The sequence below is a fragment of the Dama dama genome, chromosome 11 (genome assembly GCF_033118175.1).
Source record: "Dama dama isolate Ldn47 chromosome 11, ASM3311817v1, whole genome shotgun sequence".
Classification (NCBI taxonomy): Eukaryota; Metazoa; Chordata; class Mammalia; order Artiodactyla; family Cervidae; genus Dama; species Dama dama.
This window is the reverse complement of record NC_083691.1, coordinates 36,861,363-36,878,841: the sequence shown is the minus strand read 5'-3', so window position 1 is coordinate 36,878,841 and position 17,479 is coordinate 36,861,363. Positions and strand designations below refer to the sequence as shown.

The window sequence follows — 17,479 nt, the reverse complement described above, 5'->3', positions numbered from 1 at the left end:
ACCCGTGGTGAGCTGCTATTCTGCCCTTGCCTCTCAGGCACCCTCATTTTGGCCCCATACCAACCTCTCCTGCCCTGGGCAGAGGTTCCGATGCTCAGCCACCTTTCCATGCAGACTCCCAGCCCCAAGTTAGAGCAGCCCCCACAGTGGACCCAGGATCTGTACTTGGAGGAAGCTCCTGGGGGCATTCTAAGGGGCCTATGTCTGTGGCCCATGCTGGCAGGGACACAAGGATGTCCAGCCCTCGATCCCTGTCCCCCCCCCCACCAGGAGCACAGTCTGGCAGAATAGTGGAGGTGTGCACAAGGACAACCATGATATGGGTGCCATGGGACCAGCACCCCCAAGAGGTCACATGAAGGACTCAGGAGATCCAAGGTGGAAGGAAGACTTCCTGGAGGAGGAGACACTACAACTGGACTTGAAGAACGGGCCATACCATGCAGGAATGCTTAGGTGGGCTTTTAAGAGGCTGTCTAAATACCAAACATTGCTATTAGGATAGTGTACGTGCATGCTAAGTCACTTCAGTTGTGTCTGACTCTGTGTGGCCCTATGGACTGTAGTCTGCCAGGTTCCTCTATCCATGGGATTTCCCAGGCAAGAATACTGGAGTAGGTTGCCATTTCCTTCTCAAGCCTTAATCAAGAAAACATTTCCAGTGTTACATCCCAAAGTCTCCAAATACAAACTGGTAAACCTAAGCCAGATCCTTCTCACTTCAAGCCTTCTCTCTTAAATGCCATTTTTGGTCAAAGTCAACAAGGTGTCTGACCATCAGTTCCAGTTCATGGTCCCACAGTCTTGGGAACAGACAGGTAAAGGAGCCTCTACTCTCCAGTGAGGTGGCTGCAGAGATGCAGGTCAGGTGAGGAGGGGGATGCATGGGAAAGAGAGTTCGGGAAGCCTCACAGGGGAGACAAAACCTGAAGTGAGACCTCAAAAGGTGACCAGCTTTGCTGGGAGGACAGGGGTGCAGGCAGGAAGCCAGGGTGTGCGTGCGTGTGTGTGTGTGTGTATGTATGTGTATGTGTGTAGCTAGGTGAAGATACAGACATGCACAGAGTGGAGATGGCCATGTAAAGATGGACTCAGAGATTGGAATTATTCTGATACAAACAAAATACCTGGAGTAACCAGAGCTGGAAGAAGCAAGGAAAGACTCTCCTCTAAGGGCTTCAGAGGGGGCATGATCCTGCCAACACCTTGATTTTGAACTTCTAGCCTCCAGAACTATGAGTCAATATTTATTATAAAGCCACCTAGTTCATAGTAATTTGTTCTGGCAGTCCTAGGAAACTAATAGAAGCATGTGGAGATGCCACATGGAAATTAGAGGGGGGAGGGGAGCATGTGTGTGTGTGTGCGTACATGTGTGTATGTGTCTGTGTGTGTGTGTAGGCACCAGGCCAGGGGACACTATCACTGAGATGAGAACCAGAGGCTGGAGCAGCTAGAGACGTGGCCGGACAGGGAGGTAGGGGACAGATTATGAGGGCCTTGAAAGCCACATTAAGAAATGTGGATTTTATACTAAGGGTGGCAAAAATCCATTGGAACTTTTTAAGCAAAAGAGTGATACAATCTGATATGGTGGTTGTCAGCTTTTCCAGATCAGTTTGGTAAATACTTACAAAGCATGTGCTGTGTTTCTGGCACTGTGCTAGATAGTCCGTGGCGCGGCCCCTGTCCCATTAGAGCCCATGGTTTCCTCTCTGCCTTGGGCCCAGCCAGATTCTTGTCCGTAGGTTCTAAGGCACACTCCAGCATTCCTCAATAAATTCCACATTTTGCTGAAACCAGGCTGAGCAGGGCTGCTGTTCCTTGTTGATCAGGAGGTCATGCACATGGGGCTGGTGTTTGGGGCCTGGGCTCTGGTTGAGCATCACCCAGGCCAGAAGCATGGAGTGAGACGGGCAGGGGGTTGAGGGGGACACCAGGTCATAGGGGCCAGAGCAAAAGGGGGCCAGGGGAGACTGCAGAGGGTCTGCCAGGGAGATAGGAGGAGGCCAAGGAGCTGAGAGGGGATGGTGGTTGAGAGATGGGGTGGGGTAGGACCGAAAGTGCTCACGGCTTATCACACAGAGGTCACGGACAATGTTCACATGGGCAGCTGTGATGGGGAAGCCGTGTTCCACAGGGTGGGGGACAGGGAGGAGTGAGGAGGTGAAGCCCAGAAACTTGGCTGTGGAAGGAAAGCGAGGGGGTAAGAGCTAGTAGGGCCTGCTGCAGGGTTCTCAAGAAGATAGTTCCCTGTGGTAAAGGAGCCAAGGGAAGGTGGAGCTGTCAGGAAGAGGAGTAACTGAAAGAGCTGTCCCTGGGAAGATGGCTGGATGTGGGGGGTTCTTGGCTGGGGGGTGGGGAAGCGGCAGACCTGAGGGTAAAAGAGGCTGCAGTTCTCTGGGCTGCATGGAGGGGGAGGACCGATGCAAACAGGCTCCACTTATGGACAGATTGGAACCAAACCAACTGCAGGGAACCCATGGATACGGGCTTCCATCTTCTCTAGAATGGGAAGCAAGGTCATCCACTGCAAGAGGAGGCTGAGGTGCCTGGAAAAGGCTTGGGACACCCCCAGAGAAGGGCAAGGGAGATGTCAGGGGAGAAATAGGACCCCTGGGCAGTACAGGATGAGAAGCAGGCACCCGGGGTGTAGCCATCCTGTACGTGGCTGCAGTGAAGCTGGTGGTACATGGAAGGGCCTCCCCAACTCCCTGCCCTTCCCTGTTCCTTGTTTTTCCTCCCGGGGGATGTGCCTGGCCAGTCCCCAGCCAACAGTTCATGTATACATCTGTCACTCAGCTGTGGCGGCTCCAGCAGAGAAGTCACGGTGTTCCCGCATTAAGCCATGTTCTTTGAATCCTCTCTGCTTATATATACACACACACACACACATATATATACACATTTTTTTTTCAGTTTTCTCTGCCTGAAATGTCCTTTTTTTAACCCTTTGCATGTGACTTCACTCATCACTGAATATCTGTGTCAAACGTCAACTTTCTCACAAAGTCCTCTTGCCTTGGAGGAGGACATTTACTCTTATCCTATTTTACAGATGGGAAAAGTGAGACACAGACCAGTTAGGTTATCTAAGAGCATGGTGCTATTAAATGGGTTCTTAACCCAAAGCCCATAGTCTTTACCTTTACTCTAAATGCCTTCAATCATAGAAAGTAGCTTAAAAATTTTTTTAATGCAATATGCATGCAAAATTGTGGTGTGGATCTACATTCTCAGTCTGATCAGGGGATCAGCCTGCACTCTAGGTAAGCAGAGTAATGGGCAGGCCCAGGTCAGCTTCGGAGCAGCCACTAGAGCTTCTTCCACTCAAATTGACCCAGTGACCCTGGTGTTTACAGGCTGACTTGTCTCAGGGGAGGGAACTTGTCCAAGGTCACACAGTGAGTTTAGTAGGAGGGACAGTGATCAAAGCCAGGGCTTCTACCTTAAGTCCAGGGTCCCGGCCACCAAGTAAAAACAATGTCCAAAACAGGAGGAACCATCCTCTGCCTCCTTCTAGCTGGCTCAAAAGCCCTTCCATAGCATAGGAAAAAGCTGGGAACTACAGAGGGCAGCCCTCTCTGCTTTTCCTGGAGGGAGGTGCGGATTAGAGATGGGATTTAACTAGTCGGATCCCTCCCCCAACTTGATCAGGAGAAATCATGCCAGTGTTAGCAGCTTCCATATCCCTAATCAATGGTGGTTTCATTCCCACTAAGAAAGGGACAATCAAGAGAGATTCCAGGTCTGGAAAAGATACAAGGTCTCCCAAGACCTTGCCCTGCCCTTTCATACTCCAAGGAGAAAAGAGAGCACCCAGGATGCGTGCGTTCCCTCTGTACCCACCTGTTCAAGAAGGCATTGCCAAAGGCGTTCAGTTTCCTGAAAGGTTTCTTAGGATCCACCACCAGGGCGTTCCCGGGGATGATGCCCTCCACCTCGCCGCGCATCACCGAAATGAAGGAGTCAGTGGTCGGCTCCGGCCCAATCCTCATGCCTGGGAAATCCTGTTCCAGGAGATACCTGGTGGAAGCGAGAACAGTCATAATGCAGGGATGCTGTGGGCAGATCAACACCGCCCGCCCATAGCAAGGCAGATGCTGGGGTGAGTCACGGTGGAGGGGCAATCAAGGAAATTTCATGGCAGGGAGAGATTTTCATGGATGCAGAATCCGAAGACCTTTGGGAGGAAGTGGGATTTCAGTTGAACTTAAAATATCAAATTTGTCCTTGGTCCTTTTCTTTTCACCTCCGTGACTCGGAGGGGTGGGTGGGACAAGCAAGTCTGAGCATTGAGAGACTGAGGCTAACTCCCCTCTCCACAGCCCCCTCTGGAGCCCACAGTGAGCCAGAGAATGAAGAGAATAAGCTGGAAGGAAAACCAGACTCTCTGGCAGGAGCTCAGAACAGCTTTGAGCCCAAATTGCTTAAGGCTGGACTGCAGGCAGGGGAGCCCAGTGCTGCCCTGGGTTGGTACTGGCCAGAGGAGAGTACCAGGGGCCATGACGGACAAGAAGCTAAGGGGTGGGTTGCCCAACAAACAGAGACCCTTGAGTGAGCCCTCAGCGTGTGCCAAGACCCTCCCCCTAGACCTTAAGGGGCCATGTTCACGCCCAGAGGGAAATGTCAAGAAGCCCTTAGGAGAAGAGATGGCAAGTCAGAGACTGCTGGCCGGGAAGGGAGCCTGGGAACTCCTGGGCCCGCGGGCCTCAGCCACTGCATGTGGAGCCCGTGGAGCTCCAGCTAACAGTGCTGGGTCCAGCCCAGGGGTTCTGACCCGCTGGTCCAGGATGGGGCCCTGACCACTGGTCTTTTTCAGGAACTCCCTAGTTGATTCTAGTTGCAGCCGGTGTTGACAACCTGCTCTGGACACTGTCATTATGCTGATAGCACCACTGACAATAGCATGTCCATGGCAGACATCACCCTCATCACTTCAAGAATGTAGCTCCTTCTGGCAGCCATGGTAGGTGCAGTTGGGGGTCTCTGTATCCGAGCCTTCCACATCTGAGAACACAACCAACCACGGAGAACCCGGGTTGAATTCCGTCGTTGGTCAGAGTCATTGAATGTGGAGCCCATGGATCCGGAGGGTCTATTGTACTGTGTCATTTTATACTTGAAGGGGCTTCAGCATCTGCAAGGGAGGTGGGGTCCTGAAACCAGCGCTCCATGGACACCAAGGAATGAGGGACAACTGTATTGAGGAACCCAAGGCTTTGAAGGGTTATGGGGCTTCCTCCATGTTAAACAGTTAACAGCGGAGCAGGAACCCAAACCCTTATCAGTCTAACACCAAATCCTTTGCTCCTCAACTGTCTCTACCCTAAGGAAATGCTCTTTGCCACCCCGCCCTACCCCGTGCCCACCCTCTGCCCAGCAGGCGGCAGCCTGGGAAACTGGCTGGGGTTTCTTCCAGCTCATGGGCATCTCATTGTGTTTTCAGCTATTTACTCCGTGCTTCCAGGGCAGTTCAGTTGCCACAGGGCTCGCTCCCCAAGGAGCTAGCAGGCGAGCTGCCACGGAGGAGATGCTGCCCGGGGGGCCACCCACCTACACCGGCAGTTTTAGGTTGGTGAAGCCCCTCCTCTCCCTCCAACATCTGGGTGTGAAGACAGGACTTTCTTCCATCAGAGGCCCATTCTGAAAGCTGGGTTGTGATGAGAATGTATCACCCCAGCAGCCCGTGGACAGGGTTTCCTCTTTCTCAAGCATACCTTCTCCTTCAGAGCCTCAGGGGAAAGGCAGGGAGCCTCAGGGCCTGGGACCAGCAGACCTGGATTCTCTAACCTTCAGAAGGTTCTCGACCTCTGCAAACCTTGGCAGTTTCCTCTATAAAATGGGAGGTCATTGTTCTGATTTATTAAGCACTTGTGCCAGACAGCGTTCCAGACTGTCTATGGATTATCTTGTTTCATCTCACATTTCCTCTGATGTGAGCACTATAATCTTTACCATCAAATGGGCCTCATAGGTAAATCCATCTCACTGGGTGTTCTGAGGGTTAAATTAGTTATAGGCCGTAAGTGCGTAAACCAGTACCTAGCACCTAGATCACCATCCCAAAGATCAAACTATTTGGTGCAGGATCAGACGGTAAACAATCTGCAATGCAGTAGAACCCAGGTTTGATTTCTGGGTCAGGAAGATCCCCTAGAGAAGGGAATGGCAACCCACTCCAGTATACTTGCCTAGAGAATCCCATGGACAGAGGAGCCTGGTGGGCTCCATGGGGTGGAACAAAGGGTGATGCTCCCCAGCATACCCAGGGCCACTTCCTGGGATGTTTCCAGAGCCTCAAGTGGCCCAGCAAGAGCCCTTCGGCTAAAACCACATGACCCTGGATTTGCTGACCACACATGAGTCTGGAGAAACACAGAGTTCAGTGAATCCCAAAGCAAATCCAGGGATGTAGTCAAGCCAAGCAGAGAACCCAGGGCTGGGTAAATTCTCAGGGACATTTGGGTATGACCTGCAGCCCCGAGGGCCCCCTTAACAAAGCCAGCATTATGTCCAGAAAGGAAAACCTACTGAGGGCTCTCATGGCTGCTTTCTCTATGGGGAGAGATACAGATCGCCTCTGTTGCCAGGCAAAGACATTCCCACAGCAGGGTAAAAAAAGAAAAGTTAATTCAGGCCCGGGAGGGAGCAGCAGAGACGGGGAAGCAGGAGAACAAGGAGGGGCTGGCGGGCAGAGCACCCACTGTGAGCCAGGTGCTCTTCTGTGCTCCTTCCCTGAATGATTCCACTCAGTCGGTCCTAGAAGTGCTGCAGGATGGCTGAATTATTTCAGTTTTGCAGGTGAGCAAATGGAGGTGGAGACTGCCCCCATTCAGGGCCAAATATAAATATTTAGAGGCCCAAAGAGCAGAGGCTTTCCAATGTAAAAGAAATAAAATGGATATAAGGAAGGCAAATGCAATTCTGGTTTTTCCCATGAGGACTATTTTTCCTAAGCAAACTGTTTCCTAACATCATCTCCCTCATTTTTCAGTGTCCTGCTTGGCTGGCAATCTAAGCATGCGGCTTGTTTTACTGGCACCTGAGCACTCAGGGTGAGGCACAGCCAAGAATCCACCTAGTCTGCTTCTGGGGCCCCTGCCTCTGCAACAGTGGGGCCAACCCTCCTGCTGCTGGGACAGCACCAAGGGTGGGGAACAGAGGGACGGGGACCACCAGCCATGTTGCCCAAGGACGTGGCTGGGCTGGACCCGATGCCTCAGCTCAGTTAGGGAATGCGCCTTGATGGGTGGCTGCTTCACTGCAGATGTGACCTTGGACAAGTCCCTCCAGAGCCCACTGCCTCAGTTTCCCCAGTTTTTATAAAGTGGCGCTAATCCTGGGTTTCTTACTAGCTCAGGGGGGCAGAGTGAAGGTTTTGCAAAGACACACATGAGATTTGGAAAAGCAGTGGCTACACCAGACATGGGCTCACATCAGCACAGATAATAATTAGAGAAAACACATGTCTGTAAGTACCCAGTGCATTTCTACCTGGACGGACTCCAAACCCAGGGTCCTCGCACCTCCGTGAAAATACACATAGCTCTTAATTTGCGTATCTTGAGGTTGACACTAAAGGCATACATCACTTTCTGCCTTGTGTTACAGGTATTTGTGTTAGGTTAGTTAGTGTTAGTTGCTCAGTTGTGTCCAACTCTTTTTGACTCCATGGAGGTCCACCAGGCTCCTCTGTCTATGGAATTCTCCAGGCAAGAATATCGGAGTGGGTTGCCATTCCCTTCTCCAGGGGATCTTCCTGACCCAGGGATCAAGCCCAGATCTCCTCCATTACAGGCAGATTCTTTATTGTCTGAGCCACCAGGGAACCCTATTTGCATTACATATCTGTATCTTTGGTCTCTCTAAACCTTTTGTACTTCAGCTTTAAAATGGGGTTAAGACAATACTACTTGTCTGGTTGGCCTCACAAGGTTTCAGGGAGACTGTAAATCACCCCAAAGACACAAAGTGAGGTAAGAGATGGGGGACTCAATGGCCGAGTTGAGGTTTGAGTCAGCTCTTTCCTTCATGGAGCAGTCACCATTGTCCCTGGCACACAGCAACCTCTACAAGGGGACAAAGTGACCCAAGCACAAAGGAGACTAGTAGGCAGACCAGCAGCCAGACCTCCTACTAGCCTTGGCTTGCCTAACTGCCCCTGATACAGGCTGGCCTAAATAACCCTATGAGGTGGTTGCCATTATTCACATGTTAGTGATGAGGACACTGAGGTTCAGAAAGCTTAGACCCATCCTAACAAGGTCTCCTGGCTGCAACAGGTGGAGCTTGGGTTCTGCTGAGCTTCCCATGTTCTTCCTGTGGCTGCATTCTCCTGTCAGTGGGAGTGGGATGAGCCCTTCCCCAGAGGTCCTTCTCCCAGTCCTGTTTCTCCTGATGGCCTCCACACCTAACCCTCAGTTTAGTTCCATTCAGTCACGCAGTCGTGTCTGACTCTTTGTGACCCCATGGACTGCAGCATACCAGGTTTCCCTGTCCTTCACAACTCCCGGAGCTCACTCGAACTCAGGTCCATCGAGTTGGTGATGCCATCCAACTATCTCATCCTCTGTCATCCCCTTCTCCTCCTGCCTTCAATCTTTCCCAGTATCAGGGTCTTTTCCAATGAGTCAATTCTTCACATCAGGTGGCCAAAGTATTGGAGCTTCAGCTTCAGCTTCAGTCCTTCCAATGAATATTCAGGACTGATTTCCTTTAGGATTGACTGGTTTGACCTCCATGCAGTCCAAGGGACTCTCAAGAATCTTTTCCAACACCACAGTTCAAAAGCATCAATTCTTCGGCACTCAGCTTTCTTTATAGTCCAACTCTCACATCCATACATGACTACTGGAAAAACCATTGCTTTGACTAGATGGATTTTTGTTGGCAAAGTGATGTCTTTGCTTTTTAATATGCTGTCTAGGTTGGTCGTAGCTTTCTTCCAAGGAGCAAGCATCTTTTAATTTCATGCCTGCAGTCACCACCTGCAGTGATTTTGGAGCCCAAGAAAATAAAGCCTGACACTATTTCCATTGTTTCCCCATCTATTTGCCATGAAGTGATGGGACCGGATGCCATGATCTTTGTTTTTTGAATGTTGAGTTTTAAGCCAACTTTTTCACTCTCCTCTATCACTTTCATCAAGAGGCTCTTTAGTTCCTCTTCACTTTCTGCCATAGGGGTGGTATCATCTGCATATCTGAGGTTATTGATATTTCTCCTGGCAACCTTGGTTCCAGCTTGTGCCTGACTCTCAAGACAGATCTTAAGCCAGACATCAGGAGGTAGACCAATGCTCTGCCCTCTGCTCCTCTGAGTAACACTCAGGCCTTGTAAGAGGTAGGCAGATGTCGACCTAGTCCCACTTAGGGACTAGCAGATCAGAGCCTTGACAGGAAAAGGATGTCCATGGACCTCAGACGGGTGACAGGAGTGAGGAGCTGCTGCGGCTGTGGCTAGCAGGATGGCCTGGCAGAAGACAGTGGGTCTACTGGAATGGAAAGGGGCCCCTTCACTAGCCCTTCAGCTTATTAGAGAATCATCCTTTCTGGGGATGCTGCTGCTATGAGGCCTGGGCAGCAGAGATGCCAGAGAGGTGATGAGAGAGGGTACAACCACAGGCAAATGCTGAGTCACCTTTACAGGAGGATGCAAAGAGCCCCCTGAAAAAGGGGGAGGCTGAAAGGACCAGCTGAGTAGCCACCCGGCCCCCTCCCCACCATGTGCCCGTTCGTACTGTAGAGGCTCAGTCATGCTATAGAAGGGCTGGGAGATGCTCAAGACCAGCTGAGCTCTCCCTATGGAGACCCAGGCCACTCAGCTCCAGCAGCCGCCAGCCCCACACCCAAAGCCCCAGGCCCTCTACTACAGCGTGGCCACAGGCCAGCGAGGCCCTGTTTGAGGCCTTGGGATCCTGAGTCTTATAGCCCCTGGGGCAGCCAGCCATTCATCTCTGTGACCAGGGGGCCAAACGGTGCAAAGGAGGAGGGACTTGAGATTGCAGGCCAGAGTGAGGAAGAATGAAGAGAGAAAAACAGCAGAGGTGGGAGGAGAGGCTGCCAGGCCAGAAGGACACAGAGCTACTGTACTAGGAAGAGGCAGCCTGTGTTGGAGGAAGCAGCCACCCGGCCAATTTATTGTTTATTTTATTACCCTGGGTTGCTGGGCCTGAGGCCAGTGAAGTTATTTCAGGCAGAGATCATAGCACATTAATTAGTTATTAGAAGAATGTCCTTTTCTGCATGTTCTTCCTGAGACAAGAAATAGACCCCAAGGCAAGGAAATGTAACTGAAAGGAGATGGACACTAGGAGACAGAAGGCCAAGGGCCAGGGGATGAAGAGGCAAGTCTTTATTTCCAAGGGAAGGGTCCCTCTCAGGTTCAGGCTGGAATACAAGATGTGAATGGCCATACCCAAGGCAAGAAGCGGGGATGGGAGAGGGTGCAGCTGTGAAGGCAGGCTGGATTCCGCACCCAGGCGCTCCTAGTCACCCCAAGTGGAATCTTCTCTGTTTTGGGGAAGGGGTGTCGTATCAACTGACTCTTTTGAAAAGCAACTCAAAAATATGACTCTTACTACCAAGATTAAAAAGTCAGAAAAAGTTAAAAAAAAAAACACAAACCAAAACTCTGTACAACCTTTGACCTAGTGATTTCACTTCTGGGAATCTCTGAGAAAACAGCCTAATCTGTGGAAAAGTATGCACAGAGATAGTCAGATTGGTCCTACAGTAATAGCACAAAATAAAATTAGAAACAACTTCAAATATTCAAAAGAAATAGATTGGTTAAATGAATAACTGCATCTACATACAGTAAAATATCATGCAGCTTTTTTTTTTTATTAGTTGGAGGCTAATTACTTCACAACATTTCAGTGGGTTTTGTCATACTATCATGCAGCTTTAAAACTAATGCTTACAGAGATTTAAAAATTTACTCGGGAAATGTTCGTGCTATAAGTGAAATAAATCCACATACAAAATTACATTATGGCATGACCTCAACTGTGTTATAAAATAGCTAAAAATACTGGAAAGACATAATATGTATTATATACACATATACATATATTATATACATACATTATATATTTGTGCTTCTGCTGCTGCTGCTAAGTCCCTTCAATTGTATCTGACTCTGCGACCCCATGGACTGTAGCCCACCAGGCTCCTCTGTCCATATGGATATCCCAGGCAAGAATACTGGAGTGGGTTGCTAGGTCCTCCTCCAGGGGATCTTCCCACCCAGGGATCGAACCCAAGTCTCTTATGTCTCCTGCACTGGCAAGGCAATGGACATGAGTTTGAGTAAGCTCTGGGAATTGGTAATGGACAGGGAAGCCAGGCGTGCTGCAGTCCATGGGGTCGCAAAGAGTTGGACACAACTGAGTGACTGAACTGAACTGAACTATATATAAAATATTTAAGATGGTTTCCCCTGAGTTGTAGGATGATGATGGGGCATTTTTTCATCTTCCTCAAATTTACTCTTGTCTGCATTTTCCAATTTTTTAAAAAAATTACTGTTCAGTGGATTTAATGAGAAGAAAGGAAAATATGTAATTTGGTTTTGGAGGCCTTCCCTGTCCTGCCACCCCTCCTCCCCTGCTGGGATCCTCTCTCTCAAAGGGAGACAGCTTTTGATGCACGAGCTAAATTCAGTTACTGACATGAGTGGGGAGGGAGAACGCTTGTACTCAGAGGATAAGAAACAGGAGGGCTCTGCCTCTCTCAGCCTTCCTGTCTCCCTCAGATAAGCAGTAATCTATAGCAATTCGGCTTTGCCACTTTCTTAGACCCAGTTAACAGCCAGCATGACTCAGGCAAAGCCAGGAGAGTATCTCAGACAAGAGGCACTTAAACACGTCTGCTGTTCGGGGATCCCGCCCTCGGGGATGTTGGCTTCTCCCCACCTCCCCTCCCATTCTGCAAATGTCTACTGGGAGCTCCTGTAGCAGAGACCCCCCGCGCAAGGCCCCAGGGAGCTAGGCAGTAAGTGCTGGTGCCGCAGGAAGGAGAAGTTCTAAACAACCAACTAAGAATTATAACCAAGGTGTGTCCAGAGGGTTGGGGAAGGCCACGCGATGGGCAGGAGCCATCTGTAAATGGCCTGTGCCTCCCATGGGGCCAGGTGGAAGACGCATGTTACAAAGGAGACCTTGCACAGAACCAGGAGGCTCTGAAGTGTCTTTGGCAGCAACAGGCGTTTAACAAAAAAAGGGAGATGCATTAGATCGGGGGTTCTTGCCCTAATGTCCAAGGCTTGGACCCCCAAAATTATATGTAAATTTGGGATATAGGTGTATTTTTGTAAAGATTGGGTCCATAGACCTTTTGAAAAGTTAAGAAGCAATGAATTAGATTCTTTGCAAGGGTCCTTGCAGTTCTAACAATATAAGACCTCCAAAAGCCAACAATCCCCCTGGGTACCTAACTTCAGAAATCACTCAGCCTCTCAAGCTGAGTGAGTCCAAGGCTGTCCACCCCACAAGGAAAAACTCAGCCGATGTCCCGTTCAGACATGCCATGTTAACATGGTGTGTGCCCTGCTCCCAGAAGGCTTATGTCAAAAGCTTAGCACTAGGGAAAATTTGAATCTAGAAAATCAGGAACTAGACTGTGAACTTTTCTGCTCTCCACCAAACAAAGCACGGTGCTTTGCATGTTGCAGGTCAATGAATGGAAACAAGAGCATCCCCGCTTTGAAACCTTCCATAGGAGATGAGCACCATTGACTCTGCGGGGGCAGGGGAGAGCTGAACCCATCACCACTTTCTATGAGCCTGACTCTCAACACAGAGCACCCTCAACAGCTTTCAGGCCTGTGAATGTGTGAATGAGGCCAAGGAAGATGGCCTGGCCTTGAAGGCTATGTGGCCTGAGGGCTGGAGAGAAGCCTGTCTTCTAAAGATATGAAAGGTCCTTATCGTTCTGGTGGACAATAAGTGGATTTCTTTTGAAGGCCAGGTGGACAGCTGACTTCCTGAGGATCCCCACAGCCCGAGGATTCTGTAATTCAAGGGGATGGATGACTCACCCTCAAAGTTACAGGCATTGAGCCAACCATCTCCTCCCATGCATCTAGGACCGCATCCCAGGTCAACCTCCCATCCTGTTATATGGCTTTGGACAATTCATTTAACCTCTCTACGCCTCAGTTATCTTGCCTGCCAAGTCAAGCAGTTGGATGAGACAGTGGCCAATATTCTGTCCACCTCCAAAAGACTTTAATATGATTACTGAGCCACAAAGATCAACAGGAAACAAAATAGCATTCTGCCTCTAGACACTGCTTGTCTCCAGTCTCCAAGAGATATTTGTAAGGAGCTCTGATTGGAAAAGGAAACTGATGAAAGAAGGACAAGCCGGCTCCCTGGCCCACCCCCTCAGCTGCAACTGTAAAGCCCCCATGTGAGTGACTGAAGCTTTCAGAAGGCAAGGAAAGTGGTCCTGACCATCGAGTGCATGTCCCTACAAGGAAAGGGTGTCAGACACCCCCACCAGCCTAACGTATTCTTGTGACCAGGATACCTCTCACTTGTGCCTCCTGGGTTTCAGTTTCACCATCCATAAAATGGGTAGCATAGGGATGGCTCTGAACTTCACACTTCATGGGCAGAGTGCAGTGGAGAGGTGCTAGGTAGGATGGAGCAAGGGACCATCCAATGAAATTATAGGATAAGCTTTGGACAACCCCCACCCAAGGATTTCTTCAGAGATTTCAAGGGAAGACTTATCTCTTGTCCCCAGGCAGGCGGGGCATCGGGAGTGAGCAGAGGGTCTAACGCTGGGCAGCTGGGTGGGCTGCTAGGGGACCCTGGCTGGCTTACCTGATGAAGGTGGTCTTCCCGGTGGAGTACTGGCCCACCAGCAGCACCATGGGCTTGTTGTCGAAATCGGCATCCTCCAGGGCGGGAGAATGAAACTCGTGGAAGCGATAGTGCTCTTCCAGGGGCAGCAGCTTGGTCCTGTAGAGTTTCTTGAGCCCATCGCTCACGGTCTGGAAGACCTCGGGGTCCTTCCTCCGGCGGTCGTCGGAGCGCAGCCAGCTGAACATCGCGGCCACCGGTCGCCTGCTCGCCCCCGGTGCACAGTCCCAGCAGGAGGGCGTGGAGTCAGCGATCCCGGGTTCTCGGGGAAGGTGTCCCTCTGGGCCGGCCAGCGGTGCTCCCAACCGCGCCGCCGCCTCACCGGAGCGCCGGGCTCAGCCGCACCATGGCCAGGACGCAGGGCTCGGGGGTCCCCGGGGCGACGGCGTGGGGCCGCGAACGCGCTCTTCCCCTGCTCCTGGGACCAAGCCCAGCCCCGGCTTCATTCAGCAATCAAGGCCGGAGAGAGGAAAAATATCTGGGTTGGGCGGGAGAGCTGCGATCTTGGGGAAAAAGTCAAACCTGCAATGTCAAATACTGGGTCCCCCGGTCTCCCCTAGCTCTCTCCCACTTTGGCTCCGGTGCAGTAAAAGGATGCTTCAGAATCTGCTCCCGCCCGCCCCGGAGGCTCAGAGGAGGCGGCGGCGCTGCCCAGCCCGCGGACAGCTCAGCATCTGCAGCCGCAGCCCGCAGCTCCAGGCGCGGGTTTAAATGCCAGCCGTGCAGGAAGCCGGCTCGCGGAGGAAGTCCCCGAGTACTGGCAAAGCTGGCGCGGCCCTGCTGCCCCGGCGGGGAGAAGCTGAGCAGGGCGCCGCCATGTTTGTGGGCAGTGGCCCCACTGGGGACCCACGACCTCTCGCTGCATGGGAAGGGATGGATGCATGCTCGGTGGGAACGCTCTGGTATTTCATTCCCAGCCTCTGGAGGTTTGATTTGGGAACAGCGCCCTCTCAGGGACAGCTGCGAAGACAGAGTTGACCTGCTTCACACTCTCCCTGCTCTTAAATATAGGCTTTCCTTCAGTTACTGAGTTCAGTTTCTTAGGATGACAGGTTCTCTATTGTTAGGTAATATTTTTCTTGGCGCATGGAAAGAAGAGTCCGATATTAGCTTACCCCAAATGACCGATACTATCACTACCCAAACTTTTTGCTAGGTCTAGGTGAAGTCAAACTATTCTCATTTATTCATTTGTTCATTCCTTCCAATAAAATCAAACAAAATAAGCAAAACGTCCATAAGTATTAAGCCAGTGTTATGGCACAATTTTGGTGACTGTGGTTACAAATTTGATCACCAAAATAAGCACTAGGGTCTCTCTCTTCCAGGAACTCCAGCCAGGCTGGGTTTAAAGAGAAGATAGGAACGGAAGGCCTGGGTGCATAGCAGGAGGAGGCATCCTTTTTGTCTGGATAATTTGAGGAAGGCGTCATAGAAAGCCTGACTGTGAGCTGGATCTTAAATGATGAACCCATGGAGAAGAAGGGGGACATTTCAGGCTGTGTAAAGTGCACTTGCAAAGGTAGGGGAACATGGAAGAACTTGGTGGGGTGAAGGCAGAGTCAATAGTTTGCTGCCAAGAGTATGGACTTCAGGAGGATGGGAGGGAGTGACTGAGGCCAGGCAGAAAAGGTTTTACAGAAACAGGAATCACAGAGGTGATAAGGAATCAATAATAATGTTATTATTAATCATGCTTAACATGGACCAAATGCTCACCATGTGCAGGGGCCTGGGCTAAGTTCCCAGCAAGTATTGTTTCATTTAACCTTCTAGCTTCCTGGGTGGCTCAGACGGTAAAGAATCTGCCTGCAATGCGGGAGGCCTGGGTTTGATCCCTGGGTTGCGAAGATCCCCTGGAGGAGGGCATGGCAACCCACTCCAGTACTCTTGCCTGGAGAATCCCCATGGACAAAGGAGCTGACATGACTGAATGACTAAGCATAGCATACAGCAGCTCTATAGGGCAGATCACGTCTCCAGTTTCACACCAAGGAGAAGCGGATGAGAACAGCTGGCCAGGCAGGTATAGGCAAAAAGGGGTGCATTGTCTGCAAGGAATTTAAACACAATAATAAAACCAACTCAAAGACGATCTGCTTTATATTTGCACCAGTGACAAAACACTCCCTGCTGCCAGGGCAGATGGCTTCCACATACTCCTCTCCACAGATGAGGAAACAGAGTAGGCTCATGGGCCAGGTGGGACTGCTAATGTGGGTAGCAGTGCAGGGGAGGGGCTGGAGAAACAAGAGGCTGGAGGCCAAGAGACTGATTAAGAAACTATTAAAAAACTCAGGAGTTGGAGTAATTGGGATAGAGAAAAGATCATATTTAGGAGATTTTGTTTTTAATGGCATAGAATTGACAGATCTTGGTAAGTAGTACTATGGGTAAGGCAGAGTCTAGGATAATTCTGAATTTCCTACTGTTGGGGGCAAGGTGGTTGGAGACACTGTTCCACCAGTATGGAGTCAGGAAGAGAGCAGACTTGGCATTTAAAGTCTGAAATATGATCAAGGTGCCTATGGGAACTCCAAGGGGAGGAGCGAGGCGAGGTGCAGAGATTCAGGTGGGGATCCCCAGAGGTGGGTGCTGGCTTGCATCTCCTTGGTTACAGTTCAGATCTCTTGACCCCCTCCTTGATCCCCAAAGCTGATCTCCTCTTTCTGAGCTCTCTGCACCTTGATTGAGAAATGACTCAGATGAATATTTCACCCTTGGTGTTACGTTAGCACTGGCATGTGAGTGTGCAAGGCAACTTTCAAAATTTTTAACAACTCACATGGCATAGGAATGGAGCAATCAGAACACTCATCTACGTTGGCCCCCCACCTCTTTTGGATAGAGATACAAAAAAGAGTGAAAGTATATTGCAATAATAAAACCCACAAAGAGCATTCAAAAGATACAATTAATGCCTGTCTTAATAAGAAAAAATTCCAATAGAAAAAATTAGCAGAAGACTCCAAAATTCCTTTTATAAAAAGAGACTACAACTATACTGTCCTATAAATATAAGATGTTAAACCACATTAGTAATGTTTGGGAGTTTGGGAAGTCTGGGTCTGTCCATGGAGAGAGGCCAGGATGGCCAGGGTGCCAGCAGGGAAGTCAGGGGGGTCCTTTATTGGAAATATTTCAATATTTTAGTAACTAATACAGCCATGATATTGTGTACAACTCAACATCAGCCTGACTATCTAATTTACTCAGTACACGTTGATACATGTTACTCCAGCTCTTGGTGGTGATGAGATGGTGAAGGTCTTTGGGACGCTACGGACTTTAGCCCGCCAGGCTCCTATGTCCATAGGATTCTCTAGGCAAGAGTATTGGAGTGGATTGCTGTGCCCACCTTCAAGTGATCTTCCTGACCCAGGGATTGAACCTGCATCTCTTACGTCTCTTGCATTGGTGGGCTTTTTACCGCTAGCACTACCTGGGAAGCCCCAAGAATTGGGAAATATATCTTTTTAAAAAAGAACCAAGTAATAATGCAGCATGCCTATATACTAGCAATAAAGAGTTCCAAAGGAGAGCTTTTTTAAAAACTACAAAAAAAAAAAAAAAAACCCTAGGGATAAATCGGACAAAAGATGT

General features: G+C 50.0%; 1 protein-coding gene across 1 annotated transcript in view; it reads right to left on the bottom strand.

The window, feature by feature from the left end:
- The window catches only part of EHD3 (EH domain containing 3), a 28,506-nt gene extending 13,902 nt beyond the window's left edge, over nucleotides 1–14,604 (bottom strand). The window contains exons 1-2 of the mRNA XM_061155109.1: nucleotides 13,838–14,604; nucleotides 3,850–4,026 (exon numbers count right to left, since the gene is read on the bottom strand). Of these exons, the coding sequence (XP_061011092.1) occupies nucleotides 3,850–4,026; nucleotides 13,838–14,064 (404 nt within the window). The 5' untranslated portion in view covers nucleotides 14,065–14,604. The remainder of the gene's footprint in view (nucleotides 1–3,849; nucleotides 4,027–13,837) is intronic.
- Between the last annotated feature and the right edge of the window lie 2,875 nt (nucleotides 14,605–17,479).